Raw genomic sequence first — 24,871 nt, 5'->3', positions numbered from 1 at the left:
AGAAGCACTTCCAGCCCACTTTTGGGTTCATTGGGGAGCATGCTGCCCCCTCCCCGGCTCGGTGACTGGTGTCTCCTGGGTCTGGGGGGACACCTGGGGCTCCCCCGCAGCCAATCGTCAAGCTGGGAGGGTGCAGGGGTGGGAGGGGGGCCCTGCACACTCTCTGGCAGACCCAGAAGTGGACCAGAAGTGCTTGTGGTCCATTTCTGGGTTTGCTGCCGAGCACGCTGGGGAGCCCTCCACACTCCTGTGGGATGCTCCATCTGCCCCACCATCACAGCATTCATAAGCCATGCTAGTACCTCAAGGTATGTAGAAAAACTTTTAAAGCTGTGTCTATGTCCAAATTGCTGATTCTCAGAATCAGCAATGAATCTTCAGATTCGGATTAGGCCAAATTGAATCAGGGACAGTGATCCAAATCAATGAATCAAATCACTGTCCCTGATTCAGGCTGAATCTGAATCGAATAGGGCCCTCTTTGCACACCCCTAATAACACACACATACACTGACCACGAGATGAAATCAGGAAAGGAATGATGGAGAGCAGCAGAGTAATGATCCTGGACTTCAGAAAAGCAGACTTTGACTCACTTAGGGAACTCATGGGCAGGATTCCCTGGGAAGCCAGTCTGATTGGTAAAGGAATCCAGGAGTGCTGGCTGTACTTTAAAGAAGCCTTTCTGAAAGTGCAGGAACAAATCATCCTGATGTGCAGGAAGATTACTAAATATGGCAGGTGACCAGTTTGGCTTAGCAAGGAACTCTTCAGTAAAATAAATCACAAAAAGGAAGCTTATAAGTGGAAAGTTGGACAAACAATTAGGGAGAAGTATAAGAGTATTGCTTGGGCATGCAGTGATGAAGTCAGGAAGGCAAAAACTCAATTGGAGTTGCAGCTAGCAAGGGATGTGAAGGGTAACAAGAAAAGTTTCTACAAGTATATCAGTAACAAGAGGAAGAGCAGGGGAAGTGTGGGTCCCTTACTGAATGGGGGAAGCAACCAAGTGACCCCCATTACCAAGTCCATTTCTCCCTGACCCCCTTGTATCCTGACCCACAGTACCTCAGTTTGGCCATCCTCTAATCCCGTCTTGATCATAGAGGATATATATTGTTCCTTAACAGAGAACAACACCCCTGCCCTCTTTCCCCACTCTATCCTGTCTGTATAACCTGTAACCCTCAATGTCTACTGCCCAACTGTGAGTAGGTTCCCACCACATTTCAGGCCCAGGCAGCAATCACACAGCAGTCAGCGATCAACACTCACTCAGCAGTCAGCACCCACTCCCAGCTTCTCAGAGTACACCCCACACCAAACAAACAAACAGTCAGCTAAACCAAAGGTACAGGCAGCTGGATCACTTACCTTTCCTGGGCAGGATCTGGTGCTTGACCTGGCTTCTCTCCTCCTTCTTCCTCCCTCTTCTTGCCTCCAGTAATTGCCTGAAAACTGCTCCCCTGTTGGCATTCCCTGTTCACTGGCACATTACAGTGGACATTAAGGTGAATATGAGCCAGCCGTGTGCCCTTGTTGCCAAGAAGGCTAACAGTGTACTTGGCTGCATTGGCATGTGTTGCCAGCAAGCCAAGGGAAGTGATTATTCCCCTCTATTCAGCACTGGTGAGGCTGTATCTGGAGTACTGTGTTCAGTTTTGGGCCCTGCACTACAGAAAGGTTGTGGACAAATTGGAGAAAATCCAGCAGAAGTAAATGAAAATGGTGAGGGGACTGAGGCACATGACTCATGAGGAGAGGTTGAGGGAACTGGGTTTATTTAGTATAGAGAAGAGAAGACTTACAAGGGATTTAATAGCAGCTTTCAGCTACATGAAGGGTGGTTGAAAGAGGATGGAGATAGACTGTTATCAGTGGTGGCAGATATCAGAAGAAGGAGCTATGGTCTCAAGTTGCAGCAAGAGAAGTTTAGGTTAGATATTAGGAAGAATTTTTTCACTAGGAGGGTAGCAGAACACTGGAACAGGTTACCCAGACAGGTTGTAGACTCTCCATCTTTGGAGGTTTTTAAGACCCAGATAGACAAAGCTTTGGCTGGGATGATCTAATTGGGGATAGCCCTGCTTTGAGCAGGGGATTGGACTAGATGACCCCCTGAGGTCCCTTCCAAACCTAATTTTTTGTGATTCTACAATTCTACAGTGCCAATTCTTAAAGTTATTATTACTTACTCAAAGAAAATAACCTTTTAATTCAATGAGTGGGTTTTTTGAATAAGTGCAAAATAAGAATATTGAAATCACAGCTTGAAAAAGAATTTGTGTGATTAAAAAAAAATCTTTCCAATTATAAAAATAGTTTCACTTCATTGTACTTGATGTCATTCTAATGATATGTTCTTTCCCATAGTCATCAAATATCAAACTAGGTGCATGCCATATTGAGATAATTTAGTACTTTAGGTATATATATATAGATATATGCATCTCTCTCTCTCTCTCTCTCTATATATATATATATGTGTGTGTGTGTGTGAATGACAGAATAAATTATATTTGAAAAAAGTGTCTTGAGGCAACAATTAAAGATCAGTCAGGAGGTAAACAATACATATTTAAGTATTTAAAATTTGAATCTTAAATATGCAATTTTTTTCAGGAACTTCAACCAGCTTAGATCTGGTTCTTACACCATAAGTAAAAATTATCATGCCCATTTAGTAATGAGGGTAAAGGACATGAACTAACGTCTATTGAAATCATTTGTAAAAAAAATGCAATTTATTTTCTTGGGGTTTGAATTTGTGTGGATCAATTGGGCTGGAGTATTTATGAGTGGTAATATAGCCCAGAGCTGTCCAATTTTGGTGCAATTGCTGGTTGCACATGGCAATGGCATGTAGCTCCTGGGCTGCCCAGTGAGCAGTCTGCATGCTGGGGGTTTGCTCCCTGCATCCTTCCCCACCACCTGGGCTATGCCACCAGCACATGGCTCCCTGCTCAATACTGTGTGGGCCATACTAGCAGCATACAGCCTCCCTCTCCAGTGAGTTATGGCAGCAGTATGCAGATCTCCATTCCTTTCCCAACTATGTGGTAGTGGGAGAAAGGACTGCTGGCACCCACATGCCACATGCTCACAGGATGTATGCAGCCCGTGGGCTGCCAGTAGGACAGCCCTGATACAGTCTATCAGATGGAAGGCCACTGTGTGTGAGAGTGCATTGGAGAGGCATGGCAACCTTTTTTTGCCTGGGCTAAAAATAAATATTTAGGATTTTGTTTCCCCAGATTTTGCACATTCAACTTCCATAGGACTTGACTGTACTGATTTTTTGCAGGTGCACCCTGAAATGCTGTGTGCCTAAGGTCACACAATAAGCTAAGGTATCTATGTATGCAAATCATGTGTGTGCAAATACATGAAGTTAACTAGAAACTGAGTATGTGTTTCCTTTTGTACTTAAGTCATCAACACACCCAAATAAAGCAGAAAAAATGTGTGCTGCTTTGAATCTAAACTTACAGCTTGAAACTATTGAATAATAAAAGCAATTCAAAGACCAGTTTCTGATTTACTGAATGACCAATAAATTTTACAAAGGTAATTTTTTTTCTGAATATAGTAGAAACAGGAGTGGAAAGGTCTGTAGCATAGTCAACTTTCTAACTGAGTGTAGCTTTTCAAAAGGTGACAATTATAATATTCTGAAATATAAACATGTAACTATCCCCTAAGAATAATTAGTATCGTAGAGAAATACTTCAAAGCAATAAATACAAAATAATAAATATGTTGCAACAAAGAAAAAAAAGGTGAAGAAACTTTGATGGGCCTAACAGATCTCAGATAACAAAATAATCTGTGGTATTAATAATCCCAGATAGAGGGAGAGAGGGTCAAGAGATCCAAACTTTAACAATAACTTAAGCATTCAAACTACAAGCTACCTCCCTTGCTATATCACAGATGAAAACCTTGTGATAGAAGCAAGAAAATAAAGAAGCCTCTGATACAGTTCTCATTCAAAAAGCACATCACCTCAAATAAGTGCACTTCATTAAATAATAGAGCCAGTGAGTGGCCATCTCCAGAGAAAGGAGGATGCTGTGATGAAAATTACAGAAACACATGAAGGCTAAGTACAGACATCCAAAAAGCCTGAGGTGGAATCAATCTAAATTATGTGATTTTCTGTAAGTGGCCTATGTTAGATCAGCAGGAAACAGTATATACTTTGCTCTTTGGTGGGGGGCAGGAAGGAAGCACTCCTGTGTGCCTCCCATGCTCCCTGGGCTGCTGGAGACTGCTAACTACAGCCAAGCACCTGGACCACCTCTGATTGGCTACTGGACACAGGCAAACATGCTTTCACACCTCTCCCTTCACCAGCACTCCACGGCCTTGTAGCTGAGGGATAAAAAAGCCTTGCAGCACCCCAGGTGCCCACGGCCCAAATACCTGCTGGCAATGGCCAAGCTGTGGAGGTCACAGGGTTGCCCTCAATGCAGGCATTCCTGACATTGTGCCCTCTGCCACCCTGACTGACCAGAGGCAAGCCACCTGCACTGGCTTCTGCTCAAGGGTTTGGGGCATCCATGCTAGGGTCCGAATGCCAGGGCACCTGTGTCTGGCCTCCAAGATATGGTGTGTGGGAGCCAGAGTTAGGCTCTGTGGGGCTTGGCTCAAGTCTGCAGGAATGTGGGTCACTGGCTGGTTATGCAGTAGCCAGGGCAAGGCTTTATGGGGCTGTGCTTGAACACAAGGGCATGAGGGGGTCCTTGGCTGGATGTGTGGGGCTGTGCCTGAGTGCAAGTTTTCTCCTGGGCTTAGTGTCAGGTGTGCATATACATCATGGGGTGCTTTGTTATGGGATGTGATAGCATGGCCCAGGGACTTGAGTGCCCAGGTCCCAGAGCTTGTTCAGGGGACACAGATACCTTACTTCCTCCCTGCTGCCTGTCTGTGGCTGACACATGGCCAGAAGCTGGAAACATGGCTGTGGGGAAGGTCTGTGCTGGCTTGGCTCAGGGGAAACTCAGGGGAAAGGCCCACTGGGTACTCAGCTGGAGCAGTGGAGCACAGGCCAAGTGCTAGCATGCCTTCCTGCAAGGGCAGGATTATGGGGGGCCATTAAAGAGGCTGGGAATCTGGAGTACAGTGATCTATCTTTAACATGTTCCTATCAATTCAAGTTACCAATTAATCAAACTTGGATAAGAGATCCCTATCGATTCCAGAAGTTTGATCCATCAGTTTAACCTAAATTGATTATATTTGAGTGCACATTGTACCAGATCTATCTTAGACCAAGTTCCACCATTCCTAGACTGATCAATATGCGCCAAACTTCTGTACAGTTATGAGTTTAAACCAGTTTACATGCAATGTTTACCTGGCCTAAGGGTCTAACTGTAAGACAGTGTTTGCAACCTGGATGTTGCTGTGGGCTGCTAGTTTCCACCCCTGTCCCCTAACCAGCCTGCTTCCAGATGCCTGGCCCATTTGCAGGGTCCACAACAGAGGAGTTTGCTGTAGAGGGAATGGGTGGCATAGCTCAGATCCATGACATAGATTTACTTGTATGCATTGGAACTCTGCAAGCTGGATCTGGCCTTGTTAGGTTGCTGACCCCTGCCTTATTTTCTTTTACTGCAACTTCTGTACTTCAAATGTCAATATTTTCTCTTCTATATGGTTCCCTTATTCTTAACTTACATTTTGCTTCTTTCTTTTTTTATGTCATTCAACTTGATTTTTAAGGTAAAGTATTATTTTTTATTGGACCAATCTGTATAGTTAAGCAAAATAGGAGACAAGCTTTCAGTATTAAATTGACCTTCATAGCAGCTGCAACAACAACTCATCATGACAGAAACTTTATAATGAATTCATCAAAAAAGAGAAGATTTGTACTGTGTTTTGTATTTTTCTCAGTGCAGTATCTGTTGCTAAGTAATAACAAGGAAAAATAGCAAATACTCTATCATTTTTAAAAATCCCTTTACATATAGGCCATGTTGTACATTATAATTTTTAACTAGAGAAACTAGCCTGGGCCTCAAGGAATATTGGTACAAAGATTTTAGCTGGGTTTTCAAATTCTGGCTTTTGGTTTAGACCCGACGTTTTGTCTAACACACAGAATATATGATTCCATAGTTATGCAGGTCTTCTCTGCCTATACTGCTTCCAGTCTTACAGTTCAACACCCAAAAGATGTTTAAAAATGATGTGTAAGAGTAAAAATAAAAGCATGAGAAATGGGTATGTGTGAATGAGCTTGCTTCACAAAATAATGCTTATGTTCTAGTTGAATAGGTTTGAAAGAAGACCAGACTAAGGTCTGTGGGATGCTTAGTTTGCTAATTCAAGAATTTCATTCTTTTACTTAGGTACAGAAAGTATCTCCTTGCATGTCTTTATAAATATGTTGAAACTTGTGAAGCAAGGATAGCTTTGGGGGGGGGAACAAAGACAACCTCCTGAGGAAGTTAAGGAAGTAGTATGCATTTTCATATACACCTCTACTATTTCACTAAAAGATACACATCTTTTTTTCCAGACATCTCAGCTATGAAAACAATCTCAGATCATGTTTACTAAACTTTGCAAAGGACTCAAAGAAAAAGTACAAGAAGCAATGATTCTTTTTATACCTGTTTTTGGACCAGCTGTATAGCTGGGAGAGCTGTTGGACATGATTTCAGGCATCAGATGTCCTTCCTCAGACCTGGGAGGCACTTGATTCAGTGATTCATTAAAAGATACCACAAAAAACCTTGCCTCCCACATTTCTCAGACCTTCACAGCTACAACAACATCCCAACCCCACTTAAAAAAAAAAGGGGGGGTTTTCAACTTTTTAAAAAGGCATTATTAAAAATAATGCCATTTTGATTTATTTTTGTTTTTGTAACACCAAAATCTACAAGTGTTTTGCAAATCCTTACAACACTATTGTTGGAGAGCTAAGTTATTTTCTTCATTTCAGAATGGGGACTGAGACAGAAAGAGTTAAAGTTAAAATCATTTAATGCCACTCTTGGCAGATCTGACAAAGGGAAGATAAAAAGAGAGAGATTCTGACTCTAAGTTCTCCATTTTATGACAAGATAGATCTTGCTGTCTTATGCAAAGTATGGTTACACAATGGTATTACAGTTTCATTCAATTTCCCATATTTCTATTCCCATCAATAAACTGGTTAAATTATTGCTTGGCACATAAGTGCATAAAAATAAGAAATCTAAAAACAAAATTTATGTTTAGAGTAAAAATAAGTTGGGGAAAAAACTCTATGCAAGTCAATGGCATTGTAAAATGGAAAGATATAGCATAATACTATGGCTCCCTCTTTTGGATAGCTCATCTCTCATATTTAATAGTAAGAAAACCTAGCTGAGTCTGAACAAGAAAAGTTGTTCTGAAATCCTATATAACACTGGTGATAAACAGAGTCAATAAAACATGTGCTTTTATAAGTTTATTGTAAAATATAAGCATATTGCCCACACAGAATCTGTATATTATATAAAAATAGAAATATTTTTGTTACTTAGTAGTGTGAACAGATTTTATATGAAATGTTTGAAAACATTCATGTATTTGAAAAAACCCTAAAACATAAAAGATTACCATGGACAGCTCCTTATTATAGAAATGAGGTCAGTATGGTATTTCAAAATACAAGTGTCAAATTTGTATAATACACAGAATATACATGGGAAAAGTATTTTAAATGGACTTATTTTCCCAAGCAATGGCCATTAAGAGAGGCAATTTTTCCTCCACTGCTATTATTTAGTCTCTTGAAAGAATGTGAATTCAGCTATTGAATCTTGTCTGCCTATTGCTTATAAGTTTTTATATAATGTGACCTGATCCAAACCCATTGTAAAACAACCATTAGCCTGGAAGGTTTTGGATCAGTCTCTTGAAGAACTGCATGAAGAACCAAACTTCAGCAAAAATACTCATTACTGTAAAATAAATGTAATTTGTGGAGGGGGGATATTGGATTGGAACTAAATAAAGCTTTTTTTCAGGGAAAAAAAAGAAAAGAAAAGAAAACACAAGATGTGATTCTACTCAGGAATATTTTTCAGCAAGCTTTAATGTCAATTAATATACTACCTTTACTTCCTTACAGAACTTTTCCATTTCTGGTTTCTAATGAACATTATATGTGTGCATGCACATAGAAATATATGCCATACTATTCAGCATGTAGAACACTTTGTTTTGTGCTTTATGTTATCCAGATAAGACCATATCACTTGTACACTGAAAATGTAAAAGTCACATTTTTAGATAGCTTGATAGAACTATATCATTTACTTTCACATTGCTACTTCATGGTGTACAAATTGATTATATCATGGCATTGCTCCCTTGATTTCCCTAGATATAAACTCACTAAAGGAAAGGCCTCACAAGATGTTAGGTAATAATATCCCCATAAAGAAATTCAATATTATTTATTAAAATATGTATTATAAAATGTCATGTTATACACTATGGTGGTCAAGCATAGATTAAGCCATCACAGACCAAGTTATGTTTCTTTCCTTTCTAGCTGCCCTAGGTAGATCATCTAACTCTGTTAAGTCTTCAGCTGGGGACAGTCTATTTCAGGACTGTTTAGCTCCCCTTAGGGACATTCACAATAAAATAATTTTATTACATTCACCTTTTATTACTTTCCTGAATGCATCATGATCTTTCTACTGGAAGTGGAGTGTGTGAATGTGGGATATTGGACATACATCATTGTGTGAATGCTCTGCATTAGGACTGTCCAACTGGCAGTCCATGAACAGTTAAATGACAACCCCAGGGCTTCCCTTGGCTGCTGCTCCTTTCATTACTCTGGCTGCTAGGTCTACAGTTTCTACCTCCATTTTCTGACTTTTGTGCCCTGCCTCAGAGAGTGGGGTAGGGCAAAGCAGCAATGGTGAAGGCTCAATGCAACTTGCAGCCAAGGAGGTATGTGTGTGGGGGCGATCTGCCCAAATGTGTGGTGCAGCAGTAGGGTGGTGGGATGACCAGTTACCTGTACATATGGTGCAGTGATCCTGGAAAACCTTGCAAGAGAGTGGGGGAGGGCGAAGCCATGGCCTTTGCTGGTTCAGCCTCTGCAGTGTGGGACCCCCAGCTACTAAGAAGTTGGGCAGCCCTGTTGTACATTACTGGTAGGTCATCCTTATAGTGATCCTGTCCGGGTGAGATAAGATAGTTTTAGGACTCAGATGGCATGCCTACACATGCATTTACTCTGGCTGAAATACACTGCTCAGTAAATTACTGCGCTGTAAGCAGGAATAGGTCAATGTCCACACTTGCAGGCGGTAAAATATATTAATGCTGTGTATGAACTGACTTGGGACTAAAGTCAGTCCACACACAGTGTCACTGCTCAGTAAGGCATCTACAAGTGTGTTATTGTGCAGTAAATAATCCAGCATAAATTTGATACAATCAGGCATGATGCAGGTATCAAATTTACACTCAAGCAGGCATAAGTCACCATGTTTACTGCACAGTACAGGCGTGTAGACATACAGCCGTACTGTGCAGTATTATTAGCTACTGAACAGTAGCTGTGCACAAGTAGACATGCCCTTTTATTCTCATTTGGATAAAGCCAAGCAGAGTTTCACTGTGTTAGAGAATAGAACTCTATGTGTTTTCCAATATGATGCATACAATCTCAGATTTTCAGTGAGCATTTGTTCCCACCCCTCTCTGTGGGAAAATACCCAAATATGGTTTAAGCTGATCATTTCCTTTGTCTTTTACTCTGTTTGACTGTGAAGGACAGTAGGACACCAGAGAAATCTTGAGTAAGACCATTATGTTAGAGAAGGTTCTCTGGATTCATACTGATGAATCTCATCAAAGCTGCATGATGGTAATGGAGATTGGAAATTGCTCTGGGAACGTATATTGAAACGCAGAACATTTCACCTTCAGTTCACCGGTTCTAATCTGCCCCAGAATTTTTGTGATCAAAATTCATTACCAGCTGTCATCTGAGGGCCATTTGGTGGCCTAGGTGAAATGAGGCAGGACTCACAGTCCAGTTGCTCGTGAGTAAGCATCCAAATCATAAAAAGATATCAGCACAGTTTGTATCAGTAATAACTGCAGTTTCAATAGAGACACCAAAGCTTCAACAGACATGAAACTAACATATCTCCTATCCTAGAGTTAAACCCAGTTGCCTAGAGTTAATGCATACTACCCTGGGTAGATTTTTGTAAGGTCCCCTATCTTGTGAGCCTTTGATGCACCTCATTGAAACCTTGTACAAGTTCTCCCAGTTAGTGGAGGTTAAAAATCAGAATTTATTTTCTGATACATTTTATAGAAAATATATAAAAAAAGAAAATAAATGCAATTTTGAATAAAATGTATTCATTTTGGAAATATATTCCTTGACATAAAATATTTAAAGTAATCAAAAATGTTTCATTTTAAAAATTTCAAAGAAAATTGAGTACAGGAGTTCAAACTCTGACCTTCAAGCCAGGGTCCTCAGAGTTTCTAGACTCTTACTATGGAGCCAGAAGTACAGATCAAGGGCTTCCAGAAAGTGTGAAAATCTGGAATCCACAGCTCTGAAGTAGTGAAGGGCCATTGAAATATATATGTTCCAATGAAAAGTTTAAACTTTGACAAAATGGTATGTCCTCTCAAAACGTGCCATGCTTGAGAAATTCTTTGACAAGCTCTATTACCAACACTATGCCTTTGGATAAACAGAGAGTTTCTTGTTCAGCGATGTCAATTTGACACATTTAGGATAAATTAACATAAAACAAACACATGTGTGTGAACTTGTACAGTTGATTATAAAAGCTGGCAACAACAAATATAAAAACAAGCTTTACCATGAATGTGAACACCATCCATATTAAAACCATTTGTGATCAGGGCTTGATGCTGTACTGTAATTTTCTTTTATTAACTAGTGCAAGTGATAGTTATATGCTTTGTATTTCAAGTTTTCATTTTAAAAAACATATTTTCCAAGTACAGAAAACATAAAACTGATGTGTTCTCAAAACAATTCTGAAGAAGATATAACTCATATTAGAATATGGAACACAGTTTTTGTCATAAAGATTCACCTAGATATAATGGTATATCAATATTTCAACATCACATTTGTATTTTGCAGTGCTCACACTATAGCTAACAAGTGGCAATCAGTGTTTTTTAATGAAAGTGCAGAACAGATGAGGAAACACAGGGTACAGATAGCTTTAGGCCACATGTGTGCTACCTCTATTCTTAGGTGTGCCAAGGGCCATTTCAGCTGCAGGCAAAGTTTAGAACAACTCCAGAGCTGTTGTAAGGTCTGCTAATTTATAATGGTCTCTTGGGCTATTTCATTGCTGTTCCTTAGTAATGCCATTTATTAAGGAAGTATAGGCTACGTACAGGTATGAGTTTTCTACTGGGAGAATCACCACTCTCTACAAGCATACAAACATTCACTCAATTTCTCCTAGAGGAAACACAATCCTTGGAGAGAAATATCTTCCAGGGGTCAACCTGGAAAATCTCCCCTGTGAGAAAAACCTTTACATGGTCCCTTCCTAAGCCAGACCAGGAGGGGAGGAAAAAAGCACATGCTGCTCCCTGCCTCATTCCCAAAACATGGACTGCTCTGTTTGTTGAACAGGGTGGGACCTTTCCTCCATTGTTCCCCTCCCATCTTGATCAGGGAGGGAAGGGGAACAGCAGCCTTGTTGGCCTCTTTCCCAAACTCAGGACTGTTAATTAGGTGGTGTGGGCTGCAATGGCAGCACAGGTCCTAGGCTTGGGAAGCTCCCCACAAGCCCAGTACTAGACCTGCTGGCTTTGAAATAGCTATTCCTGCTGCCCATCTGAGCATCAAGGGGTGGCAAGTGCAAAGCCTACAGGGATGAGAAGCCGGCTTGAGGAGAATCTCCCCATCTTGCTTCCTCATGCCCCCAGATGCATGTTGCTGACCCTGCTGGCCAGCTGGGTGGTGTGGTGATGATTTAACAGCTGGCAGATTCCAGCTTTGAATGTGCTGTTTAGGGGAAAGCTGTGCACTTTCAGGCAGCTGGAAGGAACTTTTAAAGGCTGTAGGACTGGAAATCAAGGTAGGGAGAGTTCTTCCTACCATAACTCCTTCCTCTGTAGGCTTTAAATGGCATGGGATGATTTAAAAGCTGAGGATCTGAGAACCAGGGTCAGGGAGGCTCTCCCAATGACCAGTTCCCTGGCTTTAGTAACCCCATGTGCAGCCCATTTGGGCTGCACAGCCAGTGACATAAAAGCCAGGGGGGCTGCCTCTTGACAGCCGTCCCCTCAGCCGTCCCCTCATCTGCGGTAGGAAAGAAGACAGGCTGTCAAGCAATGGACTCCACTCAGGGCAGGGGTGGCCCAAGGAGGAACCTTTTAGTAACCCCTGGCTGGAAAGCTCACCTATGTAGCTCTCCAGCCAAGGATCTGTAATGCATGTATGCTCCTCCCAAGCTTTTTTTTTTTTTTTTTTTTACTGGTAGAAATTAACATCCATCTGTGGCCACAGATAGGGAAAATTAGAGCCAGTTTCAACCAATCGGTCTCATGGGAAGAAAGTGCCACATGAAGGCAGTTTTGTGGCATTTGTATCAGCAGAATAGGTAAGATATTAAAAAGTAAGGCAGTCTGGACCACACATATAAAATATTGAAAGAGAGAGCAAGTGAGAGAAAGAAGTTTGGTGACACAGTGTTACCTCTAGAGCTGGTGAAGTACAGGTAATGATTTATCTATGTTGCCATAGGTGATGCTCATCTGTTTCCTATAGAGATGCTGATCAGAACAGACAGATCTGGAAAATAGTGATCTGTACGTCCACCTGCTTCTCTGTTTTGTATATGGCACAAAGAAGGTTATGCTGTTTATGAAGCATAAAAATGTTTTAAATAATGCAAGGTATCAATATCAACATGCAGACTACCATCTTATGAGTGATAGGACTTTTCATGTTAAATAAGAGAGACATTTCTAAAAGGGAAACAACAAGGCCGGTGGAGGGTACTCTATCTTTGATTAGAACAGTTTTGTTTCCTCTTGGGTCTTAAGACTATCCTGTAAACACTGTCTATGTGTTGCATTTGTAAGTAAGATATGGTATAGAAAAATGAAGCTGTCTAATTATAGGATAAGAATAGAATGAGTTCCCTGTGGAGCAGAATTGACACCAAAAGATCAAAGAAGGAAGTTCAAAAGGCCTTGCTTAAGGGGTTTATACATAAAATCTTTCTTTTTTCCCCTCATGTTGATGAAAAGCAGACCCTGTAACAAAGAATATTAATGGGAGCAAAGGGCCTTTTAATTTTTTTTATTTTAGTGTAAAAATGAGGGCTTCTTTTTCCTTATTCAGGGAGCTGTTGCAGTAAGAAAAGATGTTTTAAATGGCTCATTTTAACTCAGTTGAAGCCCATCTCTCATAGGTCACAGATTTATGCATTGTATCAGTTAATGTTCTAGGCTTCATTCACTAACTCTGGTTCAGAGTGGGGTAAAATTGTCCTTCCCACACCTCAGAAGGGATTCACTTAAAGGGAGAGCAGATATTTTCACTTCTACTGGAGGGCCTTGGGGACAGCTGCTTGATACCACAGCTCTGACACCACGAAAGCCTTTTCCAGTGGGCATGAATCAACATATCCTCCTATCCATATGCAGGACTGCAGTGACTCACTGGAAACTGCTGGTAGATCGGGGATTATAGATACCTTGCACTGGTACCCACTCCAACCAGGAACACTTGCCATTGCCAAGGGCCTGTAATCTGGGATACATGGAAAGCAGCCATCACATTCCATATCTCAATCTGGCCTAACCTTTCTGATTCACACATCAAAGTGACTTGCAGCATTTTTACATGAAATACAAACTTGCTAATTTCAGATAGATGCTTGTGGTAGTTAGTATATGCATCACAGTCATTTGCCAGTAGTTGTTAATCCAGTAGTTGTTTCAATTAGTTAATACCTTCCAAAACTCTGGGTGGAGGGTTGTTTTTTTTAATGGTGCTAATTCATTAATACAGATAATAAAGCCTGCATGAGTGTTCTAGGCATAAATTATTGTCTTGAGTTGCATTCTGTCAAGGTTTTCAAATAGTCCAGTTGCCACAAAAGTGGCCAGGTTTTCAACACAGGTCAGCTCCCACTTTGGTACCCATGTAGGTGGCCAGTTATATAAAATGTCTGAGTTGCATGAGATGTCTGAATGATCTAGCCAAATGCATCACACTAGGAGCTGTTGAGTGCTGAGCATTTCTTTTCTTAATTTTGGCTCCTGTTTATCTAAATTGGAACTGACTTCTTCCTAAAACTTGGCCCCTGTTGCAGATGCTGCTCACTTGAAAATCTAGTCCTTGGATTTGTTTGGAAACTTTTGTCAGGTAATTCTGCTCTGGCTGAAGTGTATGGCAATATTCCTTTTGGGCATAACATTGATCTTTTCCTACTTGCCATCTCTTAAGACCCACTATTAAATCTGTTTAAACTCTAGTTTTGTTCCTACACTCCCAAAGCTTTCTGCTGCTGTCCTAAGAGCTAGCTGATAGCTACTAAGTGCACACTCTTCCTTTGGCTACTACCCAGAGGAATAGCATGGAAAAAATGCACCCTGGGCAGCCATCTTTCAGCCCTCTCAGAGAGCAGAGAGTTGGGCAGAGTGAAAAGGCATTCTGAAAGTTGTAGTTCTTTAGCCTAGCAATGGAGTTTGCTGGTGCCAGAAAGGAAACTTTCACCCCCCACCCCTTTTTTTTGCCACTGAATTGTGCCCAGAGTGTAACCCCCCCACTCCCAGAATGTGGTGGTAAAAAATGGGAGTTAGTGCTGTCCCCGCAGCTGCAGCTCTGCAAAAGCACAGTTTCCAGAATTAATGCTTTCTCATATTGCCTGGCCAGCAATGTGTGTCAGAGGCAAAGAGTGAGGCAGGCACTGGCAGACAGGCAGGCAGTGAGCCAAGGAAGTCAGGTAGCCTTGAGATGAGGCTCACCCCTATCCCTGGTCTTTTCCCCCTCCATCATGTGTCCTTTTCTCCCACCCCACATTATGCAATTGCTATTTTCTCTCTCTCTTTTTTTTTTAAGTTTTGCAGTTTTTTTCAGCCGTTTACTACATCTTATAGATTAGGGGAGAAAGGGGAAAAGTTGTATACTTACCTGAAACCTGGAAGGGAAAAGGATCTTGATGTTTTAAAGTCATACTAATCTAGAAAGAAATTCTGCAACCCGTACTTACATTACTAGTTTCACTAAACAGAGAACCCGTATGTCTACATTGCATGTATGACTGTAGCATGTGTAACTGGATCAAAATTAGCTTTAGTGTAGCTGGCTCAGGTGTCATAGGAGCAATGCCATGTGAACACAGACTTCAACCCCAAAATATGTGAACCACAAAATAAGTGCCTAGGATCCTTCACAGATAACATTGATTGCAGTGAAGGCTGTGTTTATACAGCTTCACCTCCATCTGTACCAAACTAGGTAGATTAAAGCTACCTTGGGTGTGTTTAGACAGACTTCAGTGGCATTTCTGTGACTGCAGTGTAGACTTGAGTATAGAGGAAGTACTCATGTGAATATGGACTGCAGAATAAGGCCCGAGAGCCAACATATCTTCTGTAAACGTATCTCTCAGTTTTATAGATTTTTTTGGACCTTAAAACAAAATGTCAATTGTTTCATTTTTACTTAAAGACTTAGAAAGGGAATATCTAGAACTGCTGCTGAAAATCAACACATATGATTTTAGGTTAGTTGAAATGTAAAAGTATGCTATCTATTCCTTTTGGAATGGAACTTTATTTCACTATTAGCAAACGAAACAAACTGCTCTACATGTTGCATTGTAGAGTTGCCCAAGGTTAGACTAGAATCATATCATGCTTGTGAGTGACTGTGCAGCACTAATTAAAAACATTACCATGGCAATTGCTATAGTAGCATTTAAATTGGCATCACTGCTGACAAATCTTTGCCATTGATCCCAGCAGGGCTTAATTCAGTGTATACCTCAAGAATCTAAATAGAATGTTTTACATTCAAAGGGCTTCAAAAGATACATTTTCTCCAGTTGTTAGTATGTTAAGGATAACTCTGTCTTTCATAGGCAGGTAATTCATTTACCTGCAACTCTTAAGAATCTGATATCAGATTTCCTGCAAGGAGAGTTTACAATGATTTCAGGTTACCTCCACAGATCCCTCAAATGGTAAAACAAATTCATTTTCTGCTATTTGGAATCATTAGGTATCACTGATTTGTAGCACTGAGAAAGGATGCAGGTGGTCCACAAATTTTGGAATTAAAATGTCTAGAGAAGAGGAGCTGGTTACCAGTGCAGAAGTCTTCCAACCAGATGCAACTGAGGAGAGAAAGTGTGTAAAAAAATAAATAAATAAAAATAAAGAATAACAAAACAACAGATGGACTGACTAGAAAGGGGAAGGAGCAAGGGCAAAGTGAGATAGATTGCTTAGACGCTGTAAAATATTGTCTGATCCAAAATATTTCATAAATTGCCTATAAACAAGACCCTTCTCTACAGGATCACATTTCTGCTCCTTGCCCTTCTTATTAAAAGTCGAATAAGAGTTTACTATTATATTCAGTAGGGTCAGGACTGATCCCATCATAACACATTTGTATCTGCAGAAACCTTTCACAATTACAACATAAATCATACACAGTAGGAGAAATGTTTAGATCCATGTTTCTTTAGTTCCAGAAAAGAGGCCTGTACTAATCAAGATGAAAGAGATCTGTACTTTTTACAGCAATGGGAAATCCTACAGCCTCCCAGTGCACCAATCACTAGAGGGCAGCGTCACATTGAAAGCCGCTTTGCCACTATGTAAGATTCTGTTTTAACAGGAATAAAACATGAATTCTTTTGCTCTTCTGTGAAAGGATTAGTGTTTTCTCAGAAACTGAACCCCATGGCAGACCCTCATAGATGTGTATGGAATACATGTAGTTTCCTTAGTCTGCTTCCTTTTGTGTTCTGCTGACTACAATTTTCTGCTGTTTTCAGTACGCATGTTAACTAGCTGTCTAAGACACTTCCATTGGTTTATTTTCTAATATACTGCCCTGACTTGGGGGTGAAGTACAGTGGTTGATACCCAGCTTATAGTGTTTCTCTGAGCACAAAATTAGGGGGAAAATCTGGGAAAGGAGGGATTTGTTTTTTAAGCAAGAAGAGATAGGGAAGAGTTAATGACATATTATAAGACACTGGTAAGATGCCAGCTGTAGTCTGTATACAGTTCTTGTCATTCACATTCAAATCAATTCAAACTGGAACAGGTACAAAGAAAGGCTAATAGGATCATCAGGAGAACTGACAATTACAAACAGGGATTAAAATTTGGCTAATTTAGACAAGCAAAACAAAAGGATAGAATGAACATGATTGCTTTCTATAAACATATCAGGAGGTAACCACTGGGAAAGGTAGACAGTAATTTAAGGTGAAGGATAATGTAGGCACATGGTCATGTGGGCATAATTTGGTTAGTAGTAAATTTAGCCTAGAAATTAAAAGCACTCAGAGATGTGAGATTTGAAAGCAGCAATGTGAGTAGTCACCGAGAGGGGCTGTTGGGGAACACCCCAATTTTATGATGTAGCATGATCAGTTTATGAACAAGACATAATGACACCTCAATAATTTCCTGAGATAACAGAAGACTAGACTTGGTGACATAGTAACTTCCACTTTATGTCCTAGGTTGCTAAATATTTTAATTAAAAACAAGAAGGGCTTAAATGTATGTTCTCAGTACAGAGCTTTGAGGTTAACAATACCTAAAAATTAAAAAATAGATGAATTTGTCACTTGGAATAAAAGACAGTATTCTGATTGGTGCTCATTGAGTTTAAATAACAAGGCAATGCTCTACCCTTTCAGTAACACATTCTTGACTTAGGAATTTGGTAATTTACTGGCATTAAATTAGCCATGGGAGGATTACCTTATGGTCTTTACAATGCAAAAAGAACATATTGAACATTACAAGAGGGGAAACAAGATATCAAGAATACCTACAGAATCACAAGAGAAAATGTTCTCTAATTTATGCCAAAATCTATGTACATGCATGATTTTATGCAAATTAGTGTTGATTTACTGTGTGCTTTGATTCTTCAATTAAAAAAGTGAGGAAAATACAATTTTTCCTGCATTATAACTATAATTTTCTGCATAAATTAGATGCCTTCACAAATGTTTTCTTTTTGTTTTTAAACATGATGCTAGAGATTGCTAAACATTCCAAGACTCCACTTCTTTCCTCAGTTAAAAGTCTGCTTGAAGTCAGTAAAAGCACTAAAGCTTTTATCTTGCTTCAGGATCATGTAACTGAAGAACCCTGAGTCTGTGCAGATTTTCAGCATAATCATGACTCTCCAGAGATGCAGGGGCCTGTACTGGCTGGCCTTGGTGCAAAACAGGATGTCCAGAGCAGAGTTGTTTATATTGTTTATCAACAGAAAGTTGGATTCTCCACTAGACATGTTTTTCTTGTTTCCTTTTTTTTTCTTTCTTGTTACAAAAAAATTCATATTTCTACTACTGAAAAACAAAACCAAACAATTATTGCTGACTTCCCCTCCACCTCCCTCCTGCCCCCCAGAAAAAGCAGACTGAAAATTGGTTTTATAGTGCTTTGTCAGTGCTCATTTTGATGCTTAATATCCATCCATCCCATTTTTTTCTATTGGGCTGGGATCCTCAGTCTGTACCTCAGTTTATGCAGTGACAATTCAACAAGAGGTGGTTCATAGCATACCATGGGAAGATCTTATGCAGCTTAGAAGCTCAGCCTGGAGAGTGCAGGAAGGCAGGGGCACAAAGCAACTAAGGGCATAGGCAGAAGTTACATTTGTTGTATGATCATCTCCTTCAAAGCACTCTACAGCTTTGCCCTGACAGAAGCACACTTTAGAAGTGCCAGATTTTCTGAAAAATTATCTCTCATTACATGAAGTTTCAAATGAAAGCACTCTGAAGTGGAGAGCCTTCATTAACTTCTGTCTGATCACAACTGGGATGATTCAGCCCAGTTCTGCCCTTGGTACTGTTTGCATGATGGGAGGGGAGGCAAGGATGGAGAGGGAGCTTAAACTGGGGTTTTCCAAGCCTGTACCAGAGTGGGTACAGACGTATTGGAATCCCTGCCCCCCCCCGAGGCAGGGGGCTTGATTCCACCTGCCCCCTGTCCTTCACAGGCTGGGCAAACCCAGCCCAAGCACCCTCCCCTCCCTTCTTCCTCCTCCCAACATGCAGACAATGCAGGAGCTGGTGGGGGGAGGGGCTAGGGGAGAGAAGTGCAGACACATAGTTCTTCATGTGGATTAGCTCCAGATTGGAAATTGATCCCCCACCCTCCCAACCCAACAGAGAATGTCTGTTGGGTCAGGAGGGTTGGTCTAACTCATGGTGCTTTCTGTGAAGTGCCATGAGTTAGACCAGGGAGCTGCACATCTGTCAGCACCCTAAATATTACTTCCCACTCTGTTGTGCTGGTTTGACAGGGAGTTAATTTCTCAGCCAAAGTTTTTTGTTTTTAATTTTTCACTGAAATGTTGACATTTTATAAGAAAGGTTTTTTCATTGTGTATTTTTTCTCTCTGGAGGTAAAAAGAGCCATACTCTGATTAACTGCAGTCCAAATGCAGAATCCCTATTGATTCCAATGAGATTTTTCTGGATGGAGCTCTTTCAGTACAGGTCCAGGAAGTATAAGTCAACCCAGTCCAGAGGGGCCATGGAAGGTCTCTTCCATCACTAAAGCCCCCTCAAACAAATCCCTTCTGTGTCACAGAATCTTCCTTGGCTTAAGAATGGATGAGTAATTATACAAGCAAGGCCTTTGTACACCATACAAGCAATTTGGAAGGAAGTATACAGGAAACATGTAATCATGTACAGCACGTTTAGTTTCACTTGAACATCTGTGTGCAAGGTGGCAAGGAGAAGAATGGTACCACAGCAGTGAGAGAATAGCTTGAGAGAAAACATATTTAAAATTCTTTTGATGTGTAGGTTCTCACATGATAACAGTATCACACTAGAAGCTGGGAGCTAGCTCTTTGCTTTAGAATTGCACTAAATGTAGCAATAAAATTATTTTGGTCCTTTTAACTTTTAAGATGTAGAAATATATTACCTGATCAAATCATGGCTGTGAATCTATTAATGTATATGATGGAGGAGGGAGAAACAGAGGGCAAGGATTTGAAGAGACTGTGACTGTGTACGCATTCAAATATTTTGATAGATTTCTCCCAGTTTTATTTTCTAGTAGAAAACTTGCCCAGAGCTGCAGGTACAAATGTTCAAATGTTGAGGCCCTGAAAAGTAGGGAGCTTGCAGTGCTGGCAATGTACAGCCAGAGGCTCCTGGACCAGCCATTTTTACTTTAGGAAAAAAAGCCTGAATATCTGTACACCCACGATTTCTCTTGGATTAACTCTTCCAGGAGGCCTGTATTAAAATTGTAATTTATTTATAGGCATAAAAGTCCTAAAATCCAGTAGTTGTACAAATACATTAATTGAGGCACAACTGTGGTAAAATATATATTTTAAGTATCCAAAGAAGATTACTGCTACTTACCCATAAACTTTTGACTATTTCACAGGTCCTTTAAAAGTGGAATACAACACTTAAAAACATTTACTGTGGTGAAATAGGAGAGAAGTTCAACATAACAGCCTCTTTGGTGAAGCTGCAAACAATGAGGACTTACTACTGCTTGGCAATTTTGATCTGGAATTGTATGCTTCATGTGGTGCAATTGACACCATCCCCAAAAAGGACTAACAAATATTTGCATCCTGAAAGGATAATGGGGCTATCACAGGATGCTGGGAAAACACTGCACCGCACTAAACGTGGCTGGATGTGGAATCAGTTTTTCTTGCTGGAGGAGTACACGGGTCCAGATACCCAGTATGTAGGCAAGGTAAGCTTTGTATTTAAAAGTTGCTTAAGAGATGATGAATATGACAACTGGTTCTTCCCAGCTTTGCACAGTCCTCCTGATTTGATTTTTTTTATATTTGAGTGGATGTTATTTTCAAATCACCACTAAAATGGTGATTCCTCTAATGTATTGTAGATGTGCTTTTTTGTCTTTGTTTTTTTCTTGGGGAAAACAGAGAAGAAGATGGATCACTGTACAGACTACAAAAGGGAACATTTCCAGTTGAACACTACTCATTCTTGGTTAACCAACACATGAGTTTCATCACAGAATCAGTTGCAATCAGTTTTCCATTGTTAAGATAAACATTAAATAAGGAAACAAAAAGGTTATGTTTCAATTACTTTGTTTCTGTGGTATTAGTAAGACTACAGAGATCCTCTCATGTGTAAAATTCCACTTAATAATGAAAATTATGTCTTTATACAAGATTAAGCCAGGACAAGATGTTTTTAAAAAAACAAAAACAAAACATGCCAGTCCTTTATCCTTTCTCCAGCAAAGAAACTCAAACCCAAACAATCTGGGAAAGGTATCTCCTTGAATTGTACGAGTCCTCTTCCTTACATCATCTATAACAACAACAACATCTCTGATTCTAGCTCTCTATCTGTGACTCTTAATTTAACTTCCTACCCTTCCTCTCCATCTTCATCAAGGAATATTACATTTCTAGCATTTGCTGCATTGCATCATCTTTCCTGTAGGGGATTCAGCCCTGCACTGGAACATTCCCGTGCTCCAGCCAACCCCTCTGCAGCAAACTGAGCGAGGTTGGAGCAGCCCCAGGCTAGTAGACTGACCCCTACCCCCTGCACATCTTGCCAGCCCAGGCTACTGCCACTTAGCTCAACACACATTAAAACATGGTGCCTGGAGGCAATAAACTCTGGTGTGATATGCACTGGAGTTTATCATTGCTCCATGCTAATTGCACATGTAGATGTGCCCACTATGGCATAAAATTCAGTTTGAGGTACCTTAAAATAGTAAGTAATATTTCAAATGAGAAATAACACAGGGGACACAGTATTTTAAATATATTTAGATTCATAATATATAAATGGCCACAAAAATAATTTTGTCTTTGCAAAAATGAGAATCTTTACCTTAGAAAAACTTTAAGAAGGCCATTAAGTGGGAAACATTTGAGTTGATTTTAAACTCAGTTGTACCAGCATGGCTTCAAAGTAACCTGAATGATTTGGATAGAGGTATAAGAATGGACACCTGGAATAATGAATTCCAGACTTTGTATCTCTCTGCATCTCCCTGCTTCCACCACTGAAAATCTGTGTAAGGAAAGGGGTAATTATTGAATCTGTTAACAGATGGTAAGCATACCAGGCCATGCACTGCAGTCCAAAAAAGCAACATTGGACCAATAGCATCACCCTCCAAATAATTTTATTAATCAGAATATGTTACATTGTTTCATGACATGACACTATGCAAAATGGTTGTGTCTGTTCTCAGTTCAAATGCTGTAAATGGGAGCAATTCAACTTCAGGCAGTAGTGCTGTCATAAATATTTTGAGAGAGCAAGAGCTGGCCTAAATAGCACTAACAGGAAAATGAACTAAGTATTTTAGTTTTCCCCTAAAAACAACTTTTAGGCATTTCTCATAACTGATATTGCTCTGTCTCAGGTTTAGTATTCTCTCCCTCAAACTGATGGTAATTAGCAAATTGGGTTACATGTGAAGAGAGAGCACTTTAATTCCTACCTGTAGGGAGTAGCTAGTAGCAAGAATTCCCATACAGCCCCTCTTTAATATGGACAGATGCAAGCAAAAAGAGTAGATTAGAACAGAATAATGCTATTACACTAGAAAGAAAATAAAATGAATTAAGAAACAACAATTTTAAATGTATTTGCTAGAGAATCAGACAGCCATCTAAAAAGAGTAGTCATGTTTCTTTCCTGAGGGCTCAATTTGTAGCAAGTTCCACATATTTTGCCTACAGTATGACTATTAGTTATTAGGAATGGGGTAGTTACTAATTACTTGTCTGTCAGTGTGTGTATTAAATTTGTCCTTTGACTCAATATTAAACATCACACACAACAAAGAATTATTGCTTTCATGTTGCTTACAAATGTTACCTGTGTTATACCTGCGCAAATCAATTTTTTACCATGTAGCAACAATAAAATGGTGATACAGTACCATTTTCTAATATATTATATTCCACTTCAACTTACACAGTAAATTACAGTGTACAGATATACATGTTTACGCTAAAGTAAATTGACTTTATGCCATGGAGCACACACACAGCACAAATTTACACTGGTATAAATCACTTCAAGGTAAAACTATCTGGTTCTAAGTAGTGGTAATGGACAAGTGTTTATAATTTTTGGGACCTTTCCTGTGGGGTCCATCCTGCCACCCCTTCTAACAAGTGTGCATGTAAGGCCCCTGGGTGAGATTACAAAGGAATTTGGAGTGAGGCACTATCATCTGACCTAGGTCTTGCAGTTTCAGTCCATCCTCAGGGCATGCCTACAGTTGGGGATTGGATGCAAGTGAACAAACTGAAACTGAATCCAGACAAGTCAAAGGTGATGGTAGTGTACAGAACATTTAACTTGGCAGGGATTGGGACACCTATCATTGCTGGGGCTCAGCCTCCCTCTCCTCCTGTCACTCATGCTTGCAGGCTTGGAGTGCTCCTGAATGTTCAGCTGGCACGAGTGGCTAGCAGTATCTTTCACAAACTTTATCTGGCAACAAGGTTGCAACCTTTCAGAATCAAATCTGGCCACCTCTATCTGTGCCTTTGTAATGTCAAAACTAAACTATTGCCAGGAGGTCTATGTGAGGTTGCCCTTGAAGACTAATTAGAAACTGCAGCTGGTGCAGAATATGGAAGCACACCTTCTGAGGGGAGTAGGTTGCCAGGAGCACTTAACTCCAGAGTCTATACTAGTCCCCAGTAGCTTTCTGAGCAAAGTTCAAGGTGCTAGTTTTGACCTTTAAGTTCTAAAGCAGGACTGACCCCTGAGGGAAGCTGTGGCACCCCCTGCTAGACATGCTAATCCTACTTCACTCCAGCTCCTCAGTGTACTCAATCTCAGCTACCATACCTTCATGTATATGTTGGGAGATGCTTTCCCCCAAGTTCTGGAGTGATCCTAACAGTGCCTAACTGACTTTTAGACAGATTCTTGGTCCTACTTGGGTCTTTAGACCCCTAGGGTGCCTATACACATGTAGAGAGGTTGCTCTGATGAGCATCAGAGGAGGCTTGATTAAACAAGTCTACTGGAGTGTGGTAATTATTGCGCTCCAGCAGACTGCAGCATCATATGTATCAGTGTCCCCATGCAAGAAAATGGTGGTAGAGGTGCTTTAACTGAAGTTAAAGCTCGTGCTTTAGTTAAAGTGCCCCTGCTACCATTTTTCAGTAGGGGGATGCTGATACACATGACATTCTGGGTGCTTTAGTTAGAATGGCTCTTAGAGTCCTGGTGCTTTCTTCAGGCAGCCACCCTGGGAGAGCTGGTCCTGTGTCCATAACCTTACTATGAAGCAAAGTAAAAATAGGTAAATTCCTTCATAACATTCTTTTGATGACCAAGAATCTTCAGGGTACCTGGCTCATTTGGAGTTTCATGTGACCTTTGTCTAATAGTAATGGCATGGTCGGTGGAAGGGGGGAGGTGGGGAGGAAGCTGAAAATGAAAGGAAGCAGATTTTTATAGAAAAGTAGAAAGACAATTACAAAATGAAGGGTATCCAGAAGGTGGAAGAAATGATTAGGGCAGCATTTCCCAACCCTTTTTGTCCCACAGCACACTTACTTCAATAAAAAAGCACTGCAGCATACTGGACATGCGGTGGGGGGGGGGGGGGG

At 40.5% G+C, this 24,871-nt stretch overlaps 1 protein-coding gene across 1 annotated transcript in view; it reads left to right on the top strand.

Annotated features, from left to right (window-relative positions):
- CDH9 (cadherin 9) overlaps positions 1-24,871 on the top strand; it is a 154,349-nt gene that overhangs the window by 15,253 nt on the left and 114,225 nt on the right. Inside the window, exon 2 of the mRNA XM_019521512.1 lies at positions 20,662-20,985. Within this exon, the coding sequence (XP_019377057.1) occupies positions 20,758-20,985 (228 nt within the window). The 5' untranslated portion in view covers positions 20,662-20,757. The remainder of the gene's footprint in view (positions 1-20,661; positions 20,986-24,871) is intronic.

This window comes from Gavialis gangeticus, unplaced genomic scaffold (assembly GCF_001723915.1).
Source record: "Gavialis gangeticus isolate Ggan-Ray unplaced genomic scaffold, GavGan_comp1, whole genome shotgun sequence".
NCBI lineage: Eukaryota > Metazoa > Chordata > Crocodylia > Gavialidae > Gavialis > Gavialis gangeticus.
This window is presented reverse-complemented; position numbering and strand designations above follow the sequence as displayed.